This window comes from Oryctolagus cuniculus, chromosome 3 (genome assembly GCF_051225735.1).
Source record: "Oryctolagus cuniculus isolate XC-2025 breed Fujian yellow rabbit chromosome 3, ASM5122573v1, whole genome shotgun sequence".
NCBI classification, from domain to species: Eukaryota; Metazoa; Chordata; class Mammalia; order Lagomorpha; family Leporidae; genus Oryctolagus; species Oryctolagus cuniculus.
Window position 1 is genome coordinate 69,178,584 of NC_142869.1, and position 23,009 is coordinate 69,201,592.

The 23,009-nt window shown below is 43.3% G+C and overlaps 1 protein-coding gene across 6 annotated transcripts in view; it reads left to right on the forward strand.

The window, feature by feature from the left end:
- Window positions 1–23,009, forward strand: part of SLC25A12 (solute carrier family 25 member 12) — a 105,325-nt gene that overhangs the window by 12,757 nt on the left and 69,559 nt on the right. For all 6 annotated transcript variants that reach the window (XM_070070693.2, XM_070070697.2, XM_070070698.2 and 3 more), the window contains exon 3: window positions 14,164–14,306. In XM_070070693.2, the coding sequence (XP_069926794.1) occupies window positions 14,164–14,306 (143 nt within the window). The remainder of the gene's footprint in view (window positions 1–14,163; window positions 14,307–23,009) is intronic.

Below are 23,009 nucleotides of genomic sequence, written 5' to 3' on the forward strand. Positions count from 1 at the left end.
ACGATAGGCTCTGAAATACCAAGGCAGAGCCCTGAAAGATAGACTTGTGATTCATTCTTTATACATGTAGCTTTTTCTTTTTTTCATTTTTTAAAGTCACTGTCTCCCTGTTCTGTCTATCTGTCTCTTAGCATTGTAGAAATTTCTGAAAGCATCTTCCAGGGAACCCATTGCTATGGCCAATGCTGGGCTTCTAGAAATGAAAGAAACACATTTTGAAGATGTGTTAGGCAAGATTATTTCAGTATTAAGTGACAGAAATTCAGTAAACTTGCTTGGGCCCTGAATATATTGGCTCTAGCTATGATTGGGATCAGGAGCTTAATTGATATCACAAGAGATCATGTGCTTTTCAACTCTTATTTTTAGTTTCCTTTGTGCTACCTTCATTCAGTTGCCCTGGCTGACTTTGAAGCAGGTCCCAGACATCATATTGGTGCATCTATACATACTTCTGTATGTATCTCTATAGATAAGAACTCTGAAAAACCAACCAAGCCATGATACTATTATCACATCTTTAAAAATTCCTTAATATCATTCATTTCTATTCAGTGTTGAAATTGCCCTGATGGCTTAATATTATTTTTTTTTAAATTTGTTTTTAATTATTTGAAAGAGTTATAGAGAGAGGTAGAGACACAAAGAGAGAGAGGTCTTTTATTTGCTGGTTCACTCCCCAAATGGCCACAAGGATGGGAGTTGAGCCAATCAGAAGCCAGGAGCCAGGAGCTTATTCCGGGTCTCCCACCTGGGTGCAGGGGCCCAAAGACTTGGGCCATCTTCCACTGCCTTCCCAGGCCATAGCAGAGAGCTGGACTGGAAGAGGAGCAAATGGAACTAGAACCGGTGCCCATATGGGATGCCGGCACTGCAGGCAGAGGATTAACCAAGTGACCCATGGCGCTGGCCCCAAAAGTAACCTTATTAAAAACAGAATCCAAGCTAGGTTCAAATTACATTTGATTATTCTGTCTCTTGGATCCTTAATACTTTCTGCATCCTACCACGATAAAAGTCCTTATTTCTCTATAGCAAAAATACAAACATTAAGACCTTCTCTCCCCCTGGGAGCTGTACCTTGATTGTCAGAGAGACATGATTTAGCTCAGGCTGATAAATATTTATGTTCATTGTATGTTTCCATGGCTACTTAGACCAAGAGATTGAAGTATGTATTTGAAGAATAATCCAAATTAATTATTCAACTTGATTTAACCTGGGAAGGATTCTAATTCAAGTTATTGGGTTCTCTGGGGTCATTATTTTTTTTTAAAGATTTTATTTATTTATTTATTTGAGATGTAGAGTTACAGACAGTGAGAGGGAGAGACAGAGAGGAAGGTCTTCCATCCGCTGGTTCACTCCCCAAATGGCCACAAAGGCTGGAGCTGTGCTGATCCGAAGCCAGGAGCCAGGAGCTTCTTCTGGGTCTCCCACGTGGGTGCAGGGGCCCAAAGCACTTGGGCCATCTTCCACTGCTTTCCCAGGCCATAGCAGAGAGCTGGATCGGAAGAGGAGCAGCCAGGACTAGAACCGGTGCCCATAATGGATGCCGGCGCTGCAGCTGGAGGATTAACCTCGTATGCCACGGCGCCAGCCCCATTGGGTCATTATTTTATTTCCAAGGATTTTGGCCATTTTTGAGGGGAAAGTTGTTTTGGTAGACCTAGCTTATAAATACAGTAGCTTTGGTTGATATCAGAGGTAAGAGTCTTATTCCTTCTCACTCTGTTAGGAATTGGATCATTCAGTAGCTGAGAGTAGGACTTACTGTAATAGGCAATGAAAATACATGTTTGAAGCCAAAAGAAAAATAAGTATGTAGCATTTCATGAAAGTCATTGAGTTAGAAAGTCAGGATTCTGAAGAATTTTCTTTGCATAATCAAACAAATTCTGTTTCTAGTGTGAGAAGTATGCAACTTTAGGTGCTAATTAAAATTAAATGTGTAAAACTGCTTTTCCATGGGCTGGTGTTGTGGTGTAGAGGGTAAAGCTGCCACCTGAGACGCTAGCATCCCTTATGGGTGCCAGTTTGAGATGGTTGCTCTGCTTCCGATCCAGCTCCCTGCTAATGTGCCTGGGAAGTCACTGGAGGACAGCCCAAGTGTGTGAATCCCTGCACCCACGTGAGAGACCTGGCCCAGTCGTGGCCATTGGGACCATTTGGGGAGTGAACCTGCAGGTGGAAGATCTCTTTCTCTCTCTCTATCTCTCTGTGTAACTCTGCCTTTCAAATAAATAAATAAATAAATGTTTCAACAACAACAAAACAAAACTGCTTTTCCATGATGCATATGTAGTTGGTTTTAGTATTATCAGAACATTTTTACATTGGTAATTAAAATCCCTATTAAAAATAATATGGCATAGTAAAGTTGCTAAAACTAAAAGATGTGGTCCTATGTGTTTAGCATTTTTTTCTGTCGTTAAATTGCTATTTATGATAGAATACTCTTTGATTTCAGTGGTGCCACCATTCTTAAATAAAGTGAATTTCACACTGGGCTGCTGTACCCAGGTTTGTGTGTCGGGTCTGTGTGGTCTTTGCTCCTTGTCCAGAGTGCTTGTGTAGTGAAAGGGCATGCATTCCTGACTAAATTTGGCTTCCATTGGAAGAAAGCGCAGTAACAGTGAAGGACAGCAAAAGCATTAGCTTCTTATGCTCACTCTTGCCTTGGTACATATTGTCCTCTTCTGTTTTTCACAGAGTTCATTTTTCTTGTATGGGAAATGTTCTTGGTGATATCTGTAGTTACTGAACTATGTGGCTTTATCATTTGAGTTACTGAAATTGAAAGACATTAAGGTCCAAAAATGTCAGTTCATCTCAGTTGGAACAAAGTCATGGAGGAACAGTTTGTTTGGACTCATATTACAGCCACATGTTGGATAGGCAGAGACGAAGCTGCCGAGACCAGTCATGACCAATTCTGGATGCCAACCCTAATGAAACTTTGGTTTGGAGAGACGTGAAATATTAGAACAATAAGTGCTTCATGTTAGGGCAAAAACAGGAGAATTCAGTAAGCAAGGAGAGAAACTGGGATCTTGGGCTTTTCTGTTTTACAGTAACTGTTTCAATATGCATATGTATATATGTTTATCATTTCCATTTACTTCCGTCTTCAGGATCTATTTTTCCCCCTTTTCAATAGGATAGCTATTTTGTAACGCCCTCCCCCTGTGTTTTTTTTGTTTTTGTTTTTTTGTTTGTTTGGTTTGTTTTTTTTTTTGAGAAGTGGCTCAGAGGAGCAGAGTATTTTACCTAAAATTTCTCAATGAATTAATTGCTCAGGAGTTTTGAACCCAAGTCTTCTGACTTACTTAGTTTCAGTGTCTATCATGCCATCATCTCTGAGCTGCTTGATGGCAGGAACTGTGTCACACTGATCTCTGCACCCCTAGTACCAGGAACAGTTTTAAAATGTATGCTAACTGATCTGGAAGAGTAGATTTCAGCAGATTTTTGGCTTAAAACACAGTGTTTTCAGACATAGTGCCTCAGTTTTGATGTATATACTTGAAAGAAAATCCTTGGTTGTGATAGTGCTGTATGATTTGTAAAAAGTAACTAGTTTTTTATTTGCATCAGAATTTTCCTTTATTATAGTCTCTGAAATGTCTTGTAGAACTATGAAACATCAAAATATCTGCTTTTGTGAACTTAAACCATTTAAAGAGATCATTTGTATCATGTAGATTATTTGGATTTTTACTAATTAAAATAACTGAATTTTACGTTAACTTTTTTCCTTAGAGGAAATTTACAGTTGTAAGTTCTTTGTAATGTATAGTTAATATAGTTAACTGTAATGTAGGTTGCATGTATTTTAAAGGTCACTTCAGGTTAAATTTGGCAAATTGCAAAGGAGTACCTTCTATCCAGTTTATTCCAGTCAAGTGAGGTCTTGACATGTTAATCTACTGCTTGATCGCAAGACATTTCTAGATGGTGTGATCTTGTTTGGAGCTAGAGATAGTTCAGTGTAATTACAATTCATGTCTGTATACGAAATCTTGTCGTCTTTTATAGACAGTGATTTTGATCAAATGTTTAAGGATTCTAATCTCTCAAAGTCTATTTTATTTCTCAAGTTTCAGAATGCCAAGGTTTTTTCAAACACATGTGAACTATACTCAATGTAAATTAAATATTGTGGAAATATTAAAGGTGTATGCGCTTTTGCATTTTCAAATAGTTGAGTTGTATTTGGAAAAAGTTTAATCAAGGAAATAGATCACTTATTTTCGTTCCGATACTGTCAACTACTTCTTTTCAGTGCCTTTCATGTGTCCTTGACTTCTTGCCCAAGAAGGATTTACAACTGCTTGAGAGACATCTTTGAAATGGCAAATGATTAACTCTAAAGTTATTCAGAGTATGAATATAAATTTTGATTAATTTCATTTAAAGTCATTTTAGGTCAGCTTTTGAAATGATAGGAATAAAATGAAAATGTTAAACTGTCAAGTGATCTTATATATTAAATCTTTAGCATCACTGGGAGACTCAAAGCTTAGTTTTAAATTGCTTTTTTTTTTTTTTTGACAGGCAGAGTTAGACAGTGAGAGAGAGAGAGACAGAGAGAAAGGTCTTTCTTCTGTTGGTTTACCACCCAAATGGCTGCAACGGCCGGCACACTGCGCTGATCCGAAAGCCAGGAGCCAGGTGCTTCCTCCTGGTCTCCCATGCGGGTGCAGGGCCCAAGCACTTGGGTCATCCTCCACTGCCTTCTCGGGCCACAGCAGAGAGCTGGACTGGAAGAGGAGCAACCAGGACAGAATCCGGCGCCCCAACCAGGACTAGAACCTGGGGTGCCAGTGCCGCAGGCAGAGGATTAGCCTAGTGAGCCTCAGCGCCAGCCTTACATTGCTTTTTATCATTTTTGCTGTAACTACTCAAGTCATTTAGATTAGCAGAAAGAAGAAACCACAGTAAGGCCACTTAGTATTTTCTTACATCTAGCCTTATGTGTTACCTAGGCCATGTTTACTGTTAAGAAATCTGTTATCCCGGCTGGCACCACGGCTCACTAGGCTAATCCTCCACCTTGCGGCGCAGGCACACTAGGTTCTAGTCCTGGTCGGGGCACCGGATTCTGTCCCGGTTGCCCCTCTTCCAGGCCAGCTCTCTGCTGTGGCCAGGGAGTGCAGTGAAGGATGGCCCAAGTGCTTGGGCCCTGCACCCAATGGGAGACCAGGAGAAGTACCTGGCTCCTGCCATCGGATCAGCGCGGTACGCCAGCTGCAGCGCACCAGCCGCGGCGGCCATTGGAGGGTGAACCAATGGCAAAAGGAAGACCTTTCTCTCTGTCTCTCTCTCTCACTGTCCACTCTGCCTGTCAAAAAAATAAAAAAAAATTAAAAAAAGTAAAAAAAAATCTGTTATCCCTTCAATTAAAAGAAGAAGCACTAAAAGTAATTAAGTTGTTTAAGTGAGTCATTCTCAAGTATTTAAAATTTATTTTTATTTATTCGAAAGGCAAAGAGAGGTTTTTCTTCCCTTGTTTTGCTCCCCAAATTGCATCCAACAGCTAGGGCTGAGCCACAACAAAGCCAGGAGCCCAGAACTCAATCTGGATCTCCTACACAGATGGCAGGAAGCCAAGTACTTGAGGTACTGACAGGTACTAACAGGTCATTACCTGTTATCTCCCACATTAGCAGGAAGCTCAAATTGGAAGTGGAGCTTGGTACTTGAACCCCAGGCACTTTGATAGGGGATGCAAATATCTTTTTTTTTTTTTTAAGATTTATTTATTTGAGAGGCAGAGTTATGGACAGAGAGGACAGAGAGAGAGAGGTCTTCCTCTCTTGGTTCACTCCCAACAGCCGGAGCTAGCCGATCCTAAGCCAGGAGCCAGGAGCTTCTTCTGGATCTCCCACAGGGTTACCGGGGCCCAAGCACTTGGGCCATCTTCCACTGCCTTCCCAGGCCATTAGCAGAGAGCTGGATTGGAAGAGGAACAGCTGGGACATGAACTGGAACCCATATGGGATGCTGACACCATGGTTAGAGGACACCACAGTGCTGGCCATGACGCAGACATCGTAACTATTGTTCTAAATGCCCACTCCCCAAAAATTATTTTAAAAAGTATGTTTTGGAGTAGGTGTTATGGTTCAGTGGGTTAAGCTGCTGCTTGGGATGCCTGCATTCCATCTTAGAGAGCTGGTTTGAGTCCAAGCTGCTTTGCTTCTTTTTTTTTTTTTTTTTTTTTTTGACAGGCAGAGTGGACAGTGAGAGAGAGAGACAGAGAGAGAAAGGTCTTCCTTTGCCGTTGGTTCACCCTCCAATGGCCGCCGCTGCAGCCGGCGCACCGCGCTGATCCGATGGCAGGAGCCAGGATCCAGGTGCTTTTCCTGGTCTCCCATGGGGTGCAGGGCCCAAGCACCTGGGCCATAGCACTCCCTGGCCATAGCAGAGAGCTGGCCTGGAAGAGGGGCAACCGGGACAGAATCCGGCGCCCCAACCGGGTCTAGAACCCGGTGTGCCGGCGCCGCAAGGTGGAGGATTAGCCTATTGAGCCACGGCGCCGGCTTGCTGCTTTGCTTCTGATCCAGCATCCTGTTAATGTGCCTGGGAGGCAGCAGATGATGGAAAAGTACTTGGATTCTTTCCACTCAAGTGGGAGACCCAAATGAAGTTCCTGACTCCTCGTTTTGGCCTGGCCCAGCCCTGGCTATTGCTAGCATTTCATAAGTGAACTGGCAGATATAAGGTATGTCTGTTCCTCTTTGTCACTGGGCCTTTCAAGTAAATAAATCAATCCCTGAAAAAATATTTTTGGCTTAAATGTGTCACCAATTTTTAGGTACTAACTTTTCTCTCAGCTTAATACCTAAACTGTTTTAGTGTTTTGAGTAATTGTGGGCAGATTCTAGTTTCAGTTCTACATTCCCTCTTTGGTTCTGTCTGCTCAGGCAACAAGCTAACTGACATTGCCAAGTAATTGTCTCTAATTTAATGAGGTAATTAGTTAACTGTCTCTTTAGAAGTCAAGTACTGACTCCTGGTGGATGAGAAGACTGATGCTTTATCCCTCTGAGCCATACACTCTATCTTTACATTAAAATCAAGTTAAAATAGACTGAGAGAACTGGGGAAAACACTGACAAAATACCTCAGGGTAATTGGTTTTCTGGCATCATTTATAACCCCGGATACTGGCAAAGCCTGTTTCAGCACATGTCAACAAAAGCATTTGTTTTCCTTGTTGGCTGCTGTGTCCTTGGTGGTTTGTGCTGCGAAGGCTGCTCTGTTTCCTGATAGTTTTAAAAGTCACAAATGTTGTAAAATCCAAATGATTCCATATATATAGTATATTTTTGTGTCTATTCTGAGTACACAGTAGTAGTCAGGTTTTAGAGAATGAACCCCTCTGGCAAAAAGAAATGGATGATCACTTGCAAACTTTGTTAATGGTACCTGTGAAATGTTTTCATATTCTCTTTGTTGTTTTGTCACCTGCTAGTTAAAGACAGAAAGGAACACTCAAACAATTGTGAAGCAAAAATAAGATCATCAGGATTCCGTCTCTAATTTTTTTTTTTTTTTTTTTTTTTTGGACAGGCAGAGTGGACAGTGAGAGAGAGAGACAGAGAGAAAGGTCTTCCTTTTGCCATTGGTTCACCCTCCAATGGCCGCCGTGGCCGGCGCACCGCGCTGATCCGATGGCAGGAGTCAGGTACTTCTCCTGGTCTCCCATTGGGTGCAGGGCCCAAGCACTTGGGCCATCCTTCACTGCACTCCCTGGCCACAGCAGAGAGCTGACCTGGAAGAGGGGCAACCGGGACAGAATCCGGAGCCCTGATCGGGACTAGAACCCGGTGTCCCGGCACTGCAAGGCGGAGGATTAGCATAGTGAGCTGTGGCGCCGGCCTTAATATTTTCATATTTGCATTTTGTATTTTGTTTTTCCTATTCAAAAAATTTTAAGTGCTTGTAAGGCAGAGCTACAGAGAGAGAGGAGACAGAAAAGATCATCTGTCTGCTGGTTCACTGCTCAAATGGCCTCATTGGCTAGGTCTTGCATTCATTTATTCAGTAAACATTGAGTATAGGTCTGGGCCAGCCTGAAGATAGGGGCCACAGGCTTCTTCTGGGTCTCCCGTGTGGGTGCAGGTGCCCAACCACTCGAGCCATCTGCTGCTGCTCTCCTAGGTACACTAGCAGGGAGCTGGATCAGAAGTGGAGCCGCTGGGACTCAAACTAGAGTCCATATGGGAAGCCCATGTTGAAGATGTAGCTAAGGCAGCGGCTGGCAGTGCTGGCCTCAGTTTTTCCTTTTTTAATTTTTCAATGGAGTCAGGCTCAGGATTCCTTGTCAAAGGATGTGAGTATTTTGATGTTTTGCTATAAACAATTATATGTGTACATCCAGTACATGAAGAGGTCTTCAAAAAGTTCATGGAAAATGCATGTTATGGTAAACTGCATAGATTTCAACATTTTGCACTAAGATAAACATCTTTTTTAAAAAGCTTTTATATCTATTGATTTGACAGGCAGAGGTGGACATAGAGAGTGTTCTCATCTGCTTGTTCACTCCCCAAATGCCTGCAAGGACCAGGCCAATAGTCAGAAACTCAATCTTGGTCCCCCACATTGGTGGCAGGAGCCCAACTATTTGGGCATTATTCCTGCTTGCCATGCTCTGCGTTGGCAGGGAGCTGGCATCAGGACCTAGAACCAGGAGTTAACCCAGGCACTCCAGTGTGGGACACAGACATCCTAACTGGTGTCTTAACCACTAGGCAAAATGCGTGCCCCAACTTATTTTTATATATATCTGCACTTGAGAGACCCAGAGAGGGGGAAAAAAAGAGAGAGAGAGAGAGAGAGAGAATGCATGCTCCCATGTTCCCCTCTGTTGGATCAGTCCCCAGTGCCTGCAGTGGCTTTGGGGTGGGGCAGATGCTGAAAGCTGGGAACTCAGTCCGAGTCTTCCACATTGATGGCAGGAACCCAGTCAAGTCATAATCACTTTTCCCAGGGTCTGTGTTAACAGGAAACTGGAATCAGAAGCAGAGCCAATATTGAAGCCAGGCACTCCAGGATGAGATGTGGGCATTTTAACTGCTAGACCACAGACCTGCCCCCAATTTTTTTTTTTTTAATTTCATTTTCCACAGATGTTTTGAAGTGCCCTCATATAGCAAAATTGCTTTTCAAGAAGATTGAATTGAAAAAAGCAAGATGTGCAGAACAGTACAAATAGTATGCCAGTGTGTCTGTATAAAAGGAAACGTGATGAGAAATTAGCATGTGTATATAGCCATGCATCACTTTACCACGAGCATAAATTCTAAGAAGTGCATCATCAGGCAATTTCAAAATAACAAAGTGTACTTACACAAACTAGCATGCCGGAGATACCACTAGGCAATATAATCTCACGGGACCACTGTTGTATATATGGTCTGCTGTGACTGAAATGTCATCAGTAGGCACCTCATTGTATATAATTTGCTTGTTTATGCATAGCTATCTCCAGAACATTTAATGTGGGTACTTCATAAAGTCTGGGGGAAAAACAGAATACAAAGTAAGTTTATTTTGGTGCAAAAAATTGAATTTACCATATAGGCACTTTCTATGAACTTTTTGAAGACCCCTCATATATATGGATTTTAGAAACGTTCTGCACCAAAATAAGCTGTCTTTTAATTCCATTTCCACAAACTTTTTGAATACTCTCATGTAAGAAATTGTTTACCCGTGGGGTGGGGAATTAAGCAGGGGAAAAAGGTAGCAGGAAGACTTTTCACTGTATATGCTTTTGTACAAGTGAAGTAACTTGTTTTCTCCTTTTTCACTTGTGTTGCTTGTTCAGTCCTCAGCCTCTTTCATCCAGACCTTGTCAATCACCACCACTTGGTCTCCCTGACCCCTAGAGAGTTCCTCTGTTCTCTACTTCTCTTTTCTTTTACAATGCCACCAGGTCAGTTCATGACTGTCTTCCTCTAAAATATTTAATGGTATCCTAAGGCTCACAAAATAAAGTTCAGACTATTCAGTGTAGCACTCAAGGTTTTCTTCTTCCATCTGGTCTTATACTGCCTTCTCAGCTACACCTTCTACTGCATTTCTTTTGTATATTCTCTCTTTATTATCATTGCTCTCTCCCAACTGTCCCTTCCCCCTCCTCAAAAAGAAAAGAGTATTTATTTTTCTTTATATTTTATTTATCTGAGATAGATATATTTCCCATCTTCTAGTTCACTCCCTGAGTGCCCACAACAGCTAGCACTGTTTTTGGTAGCAGCAACTAGAAAACAAATCCACTGTGAGCTACTTCTTACACAGGCTGATGGAGCAATTGCAGTGGTAGCCTCTGCTAATTTTTCAGAATAGGACTAAGGAAATATTTCTGATTTAATTATTACCTTGTTAACAGGGCAGGTGGCTTGGTTTAGTCAGAACCATGTATGCAGGCATTTGAAATACTTAACCCAAAAGCAAACCAACAGTCCTTTACACAATTATTCTTCACCATCTGTCATCCCAAAAGCAACCACTTATAGCTTTCCTAGTTAGAGGTTGTGGTATAGTTCCCTGCATATTTCTATAATACTATTTTGAGACTTTTTTTTTTTACTATGGCAGTACCTGAGGACTTAGTTTCCTTACACCGCCCTCCATTTATTTCAGTATATTTATAATTTTTATTAAATTAATATTTGGTACCTTAATTATTTTGATTGTAGTCCTATTTATCTTGAACCAAGACTTTATTATGATAACATTTTCTACTTTTGGAAGCAAAAGTACTTTTTCACAGAATAAAATCTTCCAAAATTTTCACTTGCTTAGTTATTCGTGTACCTGTTATCCATCTATTACTAACTCATTAACTTAACAAATATTTACTGAGTACTTGCTTATGTCGAGCATTGTTCTTATTGCTTAGAATACATCAGTAAACAAACTCCACAAAGATTCTTTCCTTTGTGACACATTGTAGTTGGGAAATAGACAATAAACCTAATAAATAAGAAGGCAATAGGTGCTAAGGAAAAAAGCAGGGTAGCATAGACATGTTTGAGAATACAGATATAGGTATGAGTTGTAACATTAAATATTGTCATAAGGATAGGTCTCAATGTGTAGGTGATATTTGAGCAAAGACTTAAACTCCCCTTAATGTTATTTTCCACATAGCCAGATGGCCTGGATAATCTGGCATTACTTTTCCCTACTGGCTTTGCTTCTTGGAGCCCTGTGTGTGCCCTGGGCAGGACCAGGTTCTATGGAGGAGGGGAGCACAGTTGTCCTGGGATTTCCCTGGGCTACTTCCCTGGGTTGGGTCACCTGTTTCTTGGATCCCACGTTTTCTTTTTACTTGGTTAACCCTCTTTTTTAAAACAAATTCTCCTATAGTTTCCTGAGAAACAGTCCATGAAGAATGAAAAAAGTGTTGAGAACAGTGATATTTCAAAGTACTTTTTATTTTTTAAAGATTTATTTATTTATTTGAAAGTAAGAGTTACACAGAGAGAGAAGGAGAGACAGAGAGAGAGAGGGTCTTCCATCCGCTGATTCACTCCCCAATTGGCTGCAACAGCCAGAGCTCTACCAATCCAAAGTCAGGAGCCAGGAGCTTCTTCCAGGTCTCCCACACGGATGCAGGGACTCAAGGACTTCGTTCATCTTCTACTGCTTTCACAGGCCATAGCAGAGAGCTGGATCAGAAGTGGAGCAGCCGAGACTCGAACCGGTGCCCATACGGGATATCGGCACTGCAGGAGGCAACTTTACCAGCTACACCACAGTACCGGCCCTTCAAAGTACTTTTAACCAGACCTCACATTTGATCAAAAGTTTGGCTCTGTTCAGTGTGAAGTTCCAGTTTTGCAGTCATTTTTCAGAATATTGAAGGCCTACTGCATTGTCTTCAAGATTTCAAGGTTGTTGTTGAGGAACACGATGCCCCTGGTTCATGATCCTTTGTATGTGACATGGTTTCTCTCTCTTAAGACTTTGCAGAGTTTGGTTCCTATGTTCTGCAATTTTGTGATGATGGGCCTGCTATGGATTTTGTGTGTGTGTGTGTGTGTGTGCTTAGTGTTTAGTGAGCTCTTGCAGTCTTCAGTTCTGAGAAATTTTCTCATGTTACTGCTTTGTTGGTTGACTGAGTAACTAAATTGATTTGCTGTATTCCAAAGAGGAGGGCTTTTGTTTGTTCATGTTTGGTCATACCATATAAAATAAAACCCTTAAAATAATACATTTCTCTGATAGACCAGTATTATAATTATTAAAAACATTATCGACATAAAAGAATATTTTTCCAGCCATTAGAACTTTTAACAAATACCTATGATGGAAGATCTTATTTGTTGTGGCTTTTTTACTCATTTCATTTCTCTCTCTCTCTTTGAATTTATTTGAAGTGCAGAAGTAGAGGAGAGAGAAAGAGAGAGAGATCGATCTTCCATCTGCTGGTTTACTACCCAGATGCCTACAATGGCTGGGGCTGGGCAGGCCAAAACCAGGAGCCAGGCTCTTCTTCCAGGTCTCACACATGGGTTCAGGGGCCCAACTACTTGGGCCATCCTCTGCTACCTTCCCAGGTACACCAGCATGGAGCTAGATTGGAAGTGGAACAACTGGGACTTGAACCTGCAGCCATCAGGGATACTGGCACTGCTGGCTAGAGACCCAGCCTTCTACATCACAGGCTGCTCCCCACCACTTTTTTTAAATTTGAAAGGCAGAGATAGAGAAGGAGAGAAAAAGATATTCATTTCACTTCTAAGATTCAGCAGGTTATGCCATGTCTTTTCCCCCAACTTGCATTTATTCTTTTTTTTAAAATTTATTTATTTATTTTTTGACAGGCAGAGTGGACAGTGAGAGAGAGAGACAGAGAGAAAGGTCTTCCTTTGAAGTTGGTTCACCCTCCAATGGCCTCCGTGGCCGGCACGCTGTGGCTGGCGCACCGCGCTGATCCGATGGCAGGAGCCAGGTACTTATCCTGGTCTTCCATGGGGTGCAGAGCCCAAGCACTTGGGCCATCCTCCACTGCACTCCCTGGCCACAGCCTGGAAGAGGGGCCACCGGGACAGAATCCGGCGCCCCGACTGGGACTAGAACCCGGTGTGCCGGAGCCGCTAGGTGGAGGATTAGCCTAGTGAGCTGTGGCGCCAGCTGCATTTATTCTTGAAGACAGGAAGCTCTAGGAATCCACAGAGGCTGTTTTCACATTTTCAGATCCTGGTTACCCTTTCACTTTTCCTGTTTTTTCTTATATCCTTTCCCTTACACACACACACACACACACGCACACTTAAAGATTTATTTATTTATTTCAAAGTCAGAGTTACAGAGAGGGGGAGGGACAGAGAGATCTCCCATCTGCTGGTTCACTTCCCAGATGGTCATAACAACGGGGCTGTGCCAGGCTGAAGCCAGGAACAAGGAGCTTCTTGCAGGTTTTCCATGTGGATGACAGGGACACAAGCACTTGGGCCATTTTCAGCTGCTTTCCCAGGTCTTTAGCAGGGAGCTGAATTGCAAGTAAAGCAGCTGAGACTTGAACCAGTGCCTGTATGGGATGCTGGCATTACAGGCAGCAGTGGCTTAACCTGCTATGCCACGATGCTGGCTCCTATTAGTATATTTTTAATTGAAATATAATTCAGATGACATAAAATTCTCCATTTTAAAATATAAAATTCAAGAAGGTGTGTGTGTGTGTGTGTGTGTGTGTGTGTGTACAATGTTGTGTGACCATCACCACTATCTAATTCCAGAACATTTTCATCATCCCCAAAGAGAAACTCCTTACCCATTAAGCAGTTAACTTCCATAACTCTCTTCCAGCTCCTGGTAACCACAGTTATCTGATTCTGTGGATTTCACTGTTGAGGACATTTCATGTAAATGGGATCAAACAACATGTGGCCTTTTGTGTCTAGCTTCTCTTACTTAGCATAATGTTTCCAAAGTTCATTCCGTTAGAATATATATATTAGTACTCTGCAGTGTTTTTAAATCAGACTCTGGATGTTTAATTTCTTACTATATAGAGAAAAATTCTGCATTTATTATTCTTATTTTTATTTTAATCTTTAATGTACCTTTTCACAAAAAAATATAGTGTTGAATAATTTTAATTGCCCAGTATCCCTTTTTTTTTGTTTTGTTTTTTAGTATGCCAGTACTGAGGTTGATGGAGAACATTACATGACCCCAGAAGACTTTGTACAACGCTATCTTGGACTGTATAATGACCCAAATAGCAATCCAAAGATTGTACAGCTCTTGGCAGGAGTAGCTGATCAAACCAAGGATGGGTAAGAACTTTTATGCCTTTTCTGAAACCAGTGTTCTGGAATATTAAAAATTAAAAAGTTATGAGTTTACCTATGAGTATCTAGAATTTTTAATTAGTAAACTATGTATTCTTTCTTCAAAGTTTATAGAAACTGTTATTTACTGCCATTTGCAAGGGTACTGGAATTTATTTCTTTTTAAAAAAATTGTGATGGGAAAAGCTACATTTTACATTGAGTATCTGTTATGTTTCAGGCATTGTTCCTTGTGCTAAGATACATCAATGAGTAAACCACTCAAAGATAGCAAAGAAAATAAGGGGCAAGTATTTGGCCTAGCAGCTAAGACACCCACATCCCATACTACAGTGGCTGTTTTTGATTCCCAGCTCTTAATTCTAGCTTCCTGCTAATGCGCACCCTGGAAGCAGTGGTGATGGCTCAAGTATTTGAGTTCCTGCCACTCATATGGGAGACTTGGAGTGAGTTCCAGATGCTTGGCTTTGGCCCCTGGGCTGTTGCAATCATTTAGGGATTAAAAAAAAGATAGGTGCGGCTGGCGCCGCAGCTCACTAGGCTAATCCTCCGCCTTGCGGCGCCGGCACACCGGGTTCTAGTCCCGGTCGGGGCACCGGATTCTGTCCCGGTTGCCCCTCTTCCAGGCCAGCTCTCTGCTGTGGCCAGGGAGTGCAGTGGAAGATGGCCCAAGTGCTTGGGCCCTGCACCCCATGGGAGACCAGGAGAAGTACCTGGCTCCTGCCATCGGATCAGCGCGGTGCGCCGGCTGCAGCGCGCTGGCCACAGCGGCCATTGGAGGGTGCACCAATGGTAAAGGAAGACCTTTCTCTCTGTCTCTCTCTCTCTTACTGTCCACTCTGTCCACTCTGCCTGTCAAAAAAAAAAAAAAAAAAGGTGCGTGCTCTCTCTCTGAAAAAAAATATTTTTAAAGTAGATTATATTATGTTACCAGGGAAGAGTTTAGTCTACATATTTATTTGGCAAACATTAATTGTAAAACCATTTGCCAAGTACTGTAGAACCTTAAAAATATAAACGTAAATAGAATGAGGTTTCTGACATTGAGAAGAAACTCATAGTCCTGTGGCAAAGAAGATGACCAAACAAACAAAATGATACGGTTCTTGTGAGGTAAGCTGCTATAGTAGACATTTATGAAAAGTCCAAAAGGAACCCAGGAAAGCATGGTTAGCTCTATGTTGAGTGGTCTAAAGTGCATCATTGAAGAGGTGATATTTGACAGGACTAAAAGGAATTTGCTGGTAGTTGCACAGATAAGGAGAGAATTCCAGGAAAGGGAACAGTAGAGGCTTCAAAAATCAAGGGGCATGAGTGTGTGTTTTGGGGAGTGGTGGGTGGGAAAGTTTTATTGCAAGTGGTTTTGGGTGGCTGTGATCGTTCTTTGGTGCTGAGAAAAATGTAGTTGGACTGGAGTTGGGGATTTTGGGTGCTAGACTTGCATCCTATGGGCTTGTGACTCTCAGTCTTGGAGATATTTTTAGCCTGGTAGTGTATGGATGTGTGGTCACAGAAATAACAAGGTGTATCTTCAGAGTATCAGTTTACTCAGCTCAAGGAGAAAAAGCCACCATTATTTTTATTAAAGTCAAATTTGGCTAAACTATGGAACAATTGCTATATTTGCATACATGAATTATATACAGAAAATTTTGGTTTGCTCTCATGGTTTCAACTATATTCTCACGTCTTGGGCTCAGGTTCTTTTTCCTAACAGAAGAGACCTAGAGTGAAAAGCTTTGAAAACTAGACAGTAAAAAGTTTTTATTCTTTTTAATTTCAAATTTATTGGGGCAGGCCCTGTGGCATAATAGGTTAAGCCTCTGCCTGTGGTGCCAGCATCCCATATGAGTGCCGGTTTGAGTCCCAGCTGCTCCACTTCTGATCCAGCTCCCTGCTAATGACCTGGGAAAGCAGTGGAAGATGGCCCAAGTGCTTGGGCCCCTGCATCCATGTGGGAGATCTAGAAGAAGCTCCTGGCTCTTGGCTTTGGATCAGTCCAGCTCCAGCTATTACTGGCTTTTGGGGAGTGAACCAGCAGATGGAAGACCTCTCTTTCTGTCTCTCCCTCTCTCTGTCTGTAACTCTGCCTCTCAAAAAACAAGTAAATCTTTAAGTAAATAAAATAATATTTAATTGAAAAGTGGGGGGAAGAAAAAAAGAAAGGTAGGGAGAGAGACAGGCAGACAGACATAGGGACAGAGATTGTTCATCCACAGATTCTTTCCTCAAATGCCAGCAACAGCCAGGACTGGACCAGGCTGAAGCCCAGAGCTGGGAAACCAATCCAGGTCTCCCATGTGGGCGGCAGCAACCTAGCTATTTGAGCTATTATCTGCTGCCTCCAAGGATGCACATTACAGGATGCTGGAATCAAGAATGGAGCTAGGCCGGCGGCACGGCTCAATGGGCTAATCCTCCGCCTGTGGTGCCAGCACACCGGGTTCTAGTCCTGGTCGGGGCGCCGGATTCTGTCCCGGTTGCCCCCTTCCAGGGCCGCTCTCTGCTATGGCCTGGGAGTGCAGTTGAGGATGGCCCAAGTGCTTGGGCCCTGCACCCATATGGGAGACCAGGATAAGCACCTGGCTCCTGGCTTCAGATTAGCACGATTAGCACGATGCACCGGCCGCTGGCCGCGGCGGCCAATGGAGGGTGAACCAACGGCAAAGGAAGACCTTTCTCTCTGTCTCTCTCTCTCACTGTCCACTCTGCCTGTCCAAAAAAAAAAAAAAAAAAAAAAACAAAAGAAAAGAATGGAGCTAAGACTCCAACACAGACATTATGGCATGGGAATGGAACACTCAAGTGGCATCTTAACTTCTATGCCAAATGCCCACCCCGGGAGACTTTAAAATTACCACAAGTGTGATCAATTCTAGAAAAATTGATCCCACATTGGAGTGGGAGAAGAGTGGCATGTAGAGAGATCCAGTTAGGTGGCTATTGCAGTGGTTAAAATAGAAAGGTTGGTATCTAAATTCTTTGAGGCCAGGATTAGTGCTATATTCATTTTTATTTTTATTATTTTTTATTTTTTTGACAGGCAGAGTAGATAGTGAGAGAGAGACAGAAAGGTCTTCCTTTTGCCGTTGGTTCACCCTCCAATGGCCACCGCGGCCGGTGCGCTGCAGCTGGCGTACTGCACTGATCCGAAGGCAGGAGCCAGGTACTTATCCTGGTCTCCCATGGGGTGCGGGGCCCAAGAACTTGGGCCATCCTCCACTGCACTCCCGGGCCACAGCAGTGAGCTGACCTGGAAGAGGGGCAACCGGGACAGAATCTGGTGCCCCGACAGGGACTAGAACCCGGTGTGCCAGTGCTACAAGGCGGAGGTTAGCCCAGTGAGCCGCGGCACCGGCAGTGCTATATTCATTTTTTAAAAAAGATTTATTTATTTAATTGAAAGAGTTACAGAGAGAGAGAATTGTTCATCTACTGGTTCACTCCCCAATCCAATCACTGAGCCAGTTCAAAGCCATGAGCCAGAAGCTTCTTCTGGGGTCTCCCATCTAGGTGTGGGGGCCCAAGAACTTGGGCCATCTTCTACTGCTTTCCCAGGCCATAGCAGAGCTGGATTGGAAGTGGAGCAGCTGGGACTCAAACCAGCACCCATATGGGATGCTGGCACTGCAGGTGGTGGCTTTACCTGCTATACCACAGTGCTGGTCCTGCTATATTCATTTTGATATTTGCTATGTGTTCAACAGATGATTGTTGAATGAGTATTTTATACCTTGGAAAGATTTTATATCACCTATAAATGGCAAATGTTGAGGACGTGCAGTGGTTTAGAAGGTTAAACCTCTACCTGCAGGGTTGGCATTTCATATGGGTGCTGGTTTGAGTCCCAGCTCCTCCACTTCTGGTCAGTTTCCCTGCTAATGCATCTCAGGAAGCAGCGGAAGATGGCCCAAGTCCTTGGGCCCCTGCACTCCTGTGGGAGACCTAGAGAAAGCTCCTGGCTCCTGGCTTCAGCCTGGCCCAGCCTCAGCCATTGCAGCCATTTGAGGCATGAACCAGCGGACAGAAGCTATCTCTCTCCTTCTCTTTCTCTCACTCTTTCCCTGTCTCTCCCCTTCTCTCTCTCTCTCTCTCAAATAAATAAATAAATCAACAAATGGCAAGTGTTGGAGAAATTGTAAGACATTTTGTGTTTGCTCTCTAAAAAAATGTGAAATCAGGGCCTGAGCCATGGCTCACTAGGCTAATCCTCTGCCTGTGGTGCCAGCATCCCGGGTTCTAGTCCTAGTTGGGGGCCCTGGATTCTGTCCTGGTTGCTCCTCTTCCAGTCCAGCTCTCTGCTGTGGCCTGGGAAGGCAGTGGAGGATGGCCCAAAGTGTTTGGGCCCTGCACCCGCATGGGCGACCAGGAGGAAGCACCTGACTCCTGGCTTTGGATCGGTGTGGCACCGCCACAGCACGTCAGCCATAATGGCCATCTGGGGGCGTGAACCAACGGAAAAAGGAAGACCTTTCTCTCTTTCTCTCTCTCACTGTCTAACTCTGCCTGTCAAAAAAAAAAAAAAAGTGAAATCATCAGTAGTGGCTTATCAGTCATAGGGTCTCTCAAGTGATTAGACAGAAAGGTATATGAAAATGAATTATATTTAATCAGGATTTTTTTCTTTAAAATTATTAAAGGTAAATACACATTTAGCTCTTAGCCATTTTCAGAGTATTTGTTGTTATTAATTTGATCTGAGACCCTTCAGAATATCTGTATCTTTCCAGATACTTCCTTTATTTTATTTTATTTTTTATTTTTGACAGGCAGAGTGGACAGTGAGAGAGAGACAGAAAGGTCTTCCTTTTGCCATTGGTTCACCCTCCAAAGGCCGCCACAGCTGGCGCGCTGCGGCCGGTGCATCGCGCTGATCTGAAGCCAAGAGCCAGGTGCTTTTCCTGGTCTCCCATGGGGTGCAGGGCCCAAGCACTTGGGCCATCCTCCACTGCACTCCTGGGCCATAGCAGAGAGCTGGCCTGGAAGAGGGGCAACCGGGACAGAATCCGGCGCCCCAACTGGGACTAGAACCTGGTGTGCCAGCGCTGCAAGGCGGAGGATTAGCCTATTGAGCCACAGCGCCAGCCTTCCAGATACTTCCTTTTGTGACGTTCTTCCCTAGTTCATCTCAGTGCATCTTCTTTGAAGTTTCATGTAGTTCTCCTCAGAGCTGGATTGTTTCATTAAAGTAGGACATTTTCATGTGGTCAAGTGCAATCAAGGTTTCGGTCATCAGAGTAGAGTAGATCAGTAAAGAGTTTTCTATAGTATTATAAAATCTAATAATGTTTAATAGTGTTTATTTTTAAAATACCTATTTTACAGCCAGCGCCGTGGCTCAATAGGCTAATCCTCCACCTTGCGGCGCCGGCACACCGGGTTCTAGTCCCGGTTGGGGCGCCGGATTCTGTCCCGGTTGCCCCTCTTCCAGGCCAGCTCTCTGCTATGGCCAGGGAGTGCAGTGGAGGATGGCCCAGGTGCTTGGGCCCTGCACCCCATGGGAGACCAGGAAAAGCACCTGGCTCCTGGCTCCTGCCAGGATCAGCGCGGTGCGCCGGCTGCAGCGGCGGCCATTGGAGGGTGAACCAGCGGCAAAGGAAGACCTTTCTCTCTCTGTCTCTCTCTCTCACTGTCCACTCTGCCTGTCAAAAAAAAAAAAAAAATACCTATTTTACTTTTTACAAGATAAGTTTGTTCTATTTCAAATTTAAAAAACTTATTTTTTTAAAGATTTATTTATTATTTGTAAGTCAGAGTTACAGAGAGGGAGAGAAGAGAGAGATCTTGCATCTGCTGCTTCACTCCCTAGAAAGCCACGAAGTCTGGGGGCTGGGCCAGGGCAAAGCCTAGAGCTGGGAGAGTCTTCCTGGTCTCCCACATGGTATTGCAGGGACCCAAACACTTAGACTGTCTTTTGCTACTTTTCTCAGGTGCATTAGCAGGAAATTGGATCCGAAGTGGATCCGAAGTTGGACTCAAACCAGCTCCCATGGCCGGCGCCGTGGCTCACTAGGCTAATCCTCCGCCTGGCGGCGCCGGCACACTGGGTTCTAGTCCCGGTTGGGGCGCCGGATTCTGTCCCGGTTGCCCCTCTTCCAGGCCAGCTCTCTGCTGTGGCCAGGGAGTGCAGTGGAGGATGGCCCAGGTGCTTGGGCCCTGCACCCCATGGGAGACCAGGAAAAGCACCTGGCTCCTGGCTCCTGGCTCCTGCCATCGGATCAGTGTGGTGCGCCGGCCGTGGCGGCCATTGGAGGGTGAACCAACGGCAGGGGAAGACCTTTCTCTCTGTCTCTCTCTCTCTCACTGTCCACTCTGCCTGTCAAAAAAAAAAAAACAGCTCCCATATGGGATGCTGGCATTGCAGGCAGCAGCTTTACCCTTAAGCCACAATACCGATGCCTAATTTTTTTAAAAAAATCTTGGGGGCCAGTACTGTGGCACAGCAGGTTAAAGCCCTGGCCTGTAGCACCTGCATCCCATATGGGTGCTGGTTCCAGACCCGGCTGCTCCTCTTCTGATCCAGGTCTCTTTGTGGCCTGGGATAGCAGTAGAGGATGACCCAAGTCCTTGGGCCTCTGTACCCACGAGGGAGACCCGGAATAAGCTCCTGGCTCCTGGCTTCGGATTGGCGCAGCTTCCAGCCGTTGCAGCCATTTGGGGAGTGAACCATCGGATGAAAGACCTCTCTCTCTCTGTCTCTACCTCTCTCTGTAACTCTTTCAAATAAATAAAATAAATCTTTAAAAAAATCTTAACCTGCATTTTTTCCCTTTGTTTTTGAAATGAGTCAGATTGGGATTAAGCAGGAAATCTGATTGACAGGGTTAGGTCACAAAAATATAAATGAGTATATGAAGCATAGATTGTTTCTAAAGCAGAGAGACGTAGAATTTTCTAGAAACACAAGGATTCTTAGGCTACTCTTCATGGATGATCTTCAGGGATTCTTAAATATCATATAATGAGAATGTTTGAATTTGTGTCAGCATTTTTCTAAGGTGAGGGCATAGATTTTCATAAAGATCTAAGACTTCAGAAAGGCTAAGTTCCATCATAAAAGATTTTTCTATAATTTTAATTCAACAGAATAAAGGATTTGCTAATGTTTGACTTATTTCAAGATGTCAACCCTTCCTCATTTAACAGTTGAGGAAAATAAGATTCAGAGAGGTTGATTGACATGCCCAGTAACACAAAATTAATTCTTAATTTTTAGCCTTTCATTTTTCTTGACAAAATTATATTCTCTTTTTTTCCTTTTATCTGTTTCACACCCTTTTACTTAGGGCGATGATGAAAGCTTAAAATAGTTCATTTAGTATATTTTTGCCCAACTCCAAAATGTGTTCCTTGGTCTAAGGTCATTTTTTGATAATGAGTCTTGGAGGAATATCCTTTGAAATGGAGACACATTTTTTTTTTTTAATTTTTTATTTGAGAGGTAGAGATATAGACAGTGAGAGGGAGAGACAGAGAGAAAGGTCCTCCCTCCATTTGTTCACTCCCAAAATGGCCACAACAGCTGGAGCTGTGCTGATCCGAAGCCAGGAACCAGGAGCTTCCTCCTTGTCTCCCGTGGGGATGCAGGGACCCAAGCATTTGGGCCATCTTCTACTGTTTTCCTAGGCCATAGCAGAGAGCTGGATTGGAAGTGGAGCAGCTAGGACTAGAACTAGCGCCCATATGGGATGCCGGCGCCACAGGTGGAGGATTAACCCATTGTGCCATGGCACCGGTCCCTGAAATGGAGACACATTAACAGTACTTCTAATCATCTAACACCAAGTCTGAATGAGTAGAATTAGTATAAGAAATGTCAATAATTTTGTTACATGTGTGGGAAAAGTGGTTTTGGGATTTGTGAATTCCATGCTCTTTTGTACTGTGCCCCCAGTTCCCAAGTTTTCTAGCCTGAATACTGTTCCTTTTTTCTCCTTCTGCATCTTCTTTCCCTTGGGTGTGTTTTGATATATGTGCATGCTGTGTAGAGCCATGGGAAAGCAGCATTACATCGTGTAGATAGCATGATGGCTTGTCTAAAAGTAAAAGCCATTAGCCAAGTATTGTTTGTGAGACTGTGGTTTAAACATTGAAGTTCTTGTATAATGAAAAGCAAAGTGACTTTGTGTATTAAATGCAGATTTCAGACACTATTATTATGTGATCTGATCTAAAATATTTAGACGCTTGTTTGAAACTGACTTGTAGAACGATAGTTTGTTTATTCCTAGTCAGAATTTCATCTTGAAGCTCTATTTCCCAATAATGTAGGAAAGTAGCTTTTCTTCTCTTTTACTTTTTTGAAAGTATTTTCTTTTTTGTTACATATGCATACAGAAGAACCTTTTATGCAGAAGTTTTGTTGTTATAAAAATTGCAAAATTAGTCTGTTAATGTTTTGACATTTTACTAGCTCCCATTCGGTAAATTAAAAAGGAATTTATAGGGTCAGATGTATGGCTCCAGTGGTTGAGTCGCTGCTTGGGACACCTCTATCCCATATCCAAAAGCCTGGTTTGAGTCCCAGTTACTCTGCTTCTAATCCAACTTCCTGCTAATGCACACCCTGGGAGGCAGCAGATGATGGCTCATGTAATTGGGTATCTGTCATATATGTGGGAAACTCAGATTGAGTTCCATTCTCCTGGCCTTGGCCTGGTCCAGCCCTGTCTGTTGCAGGTATTTGGG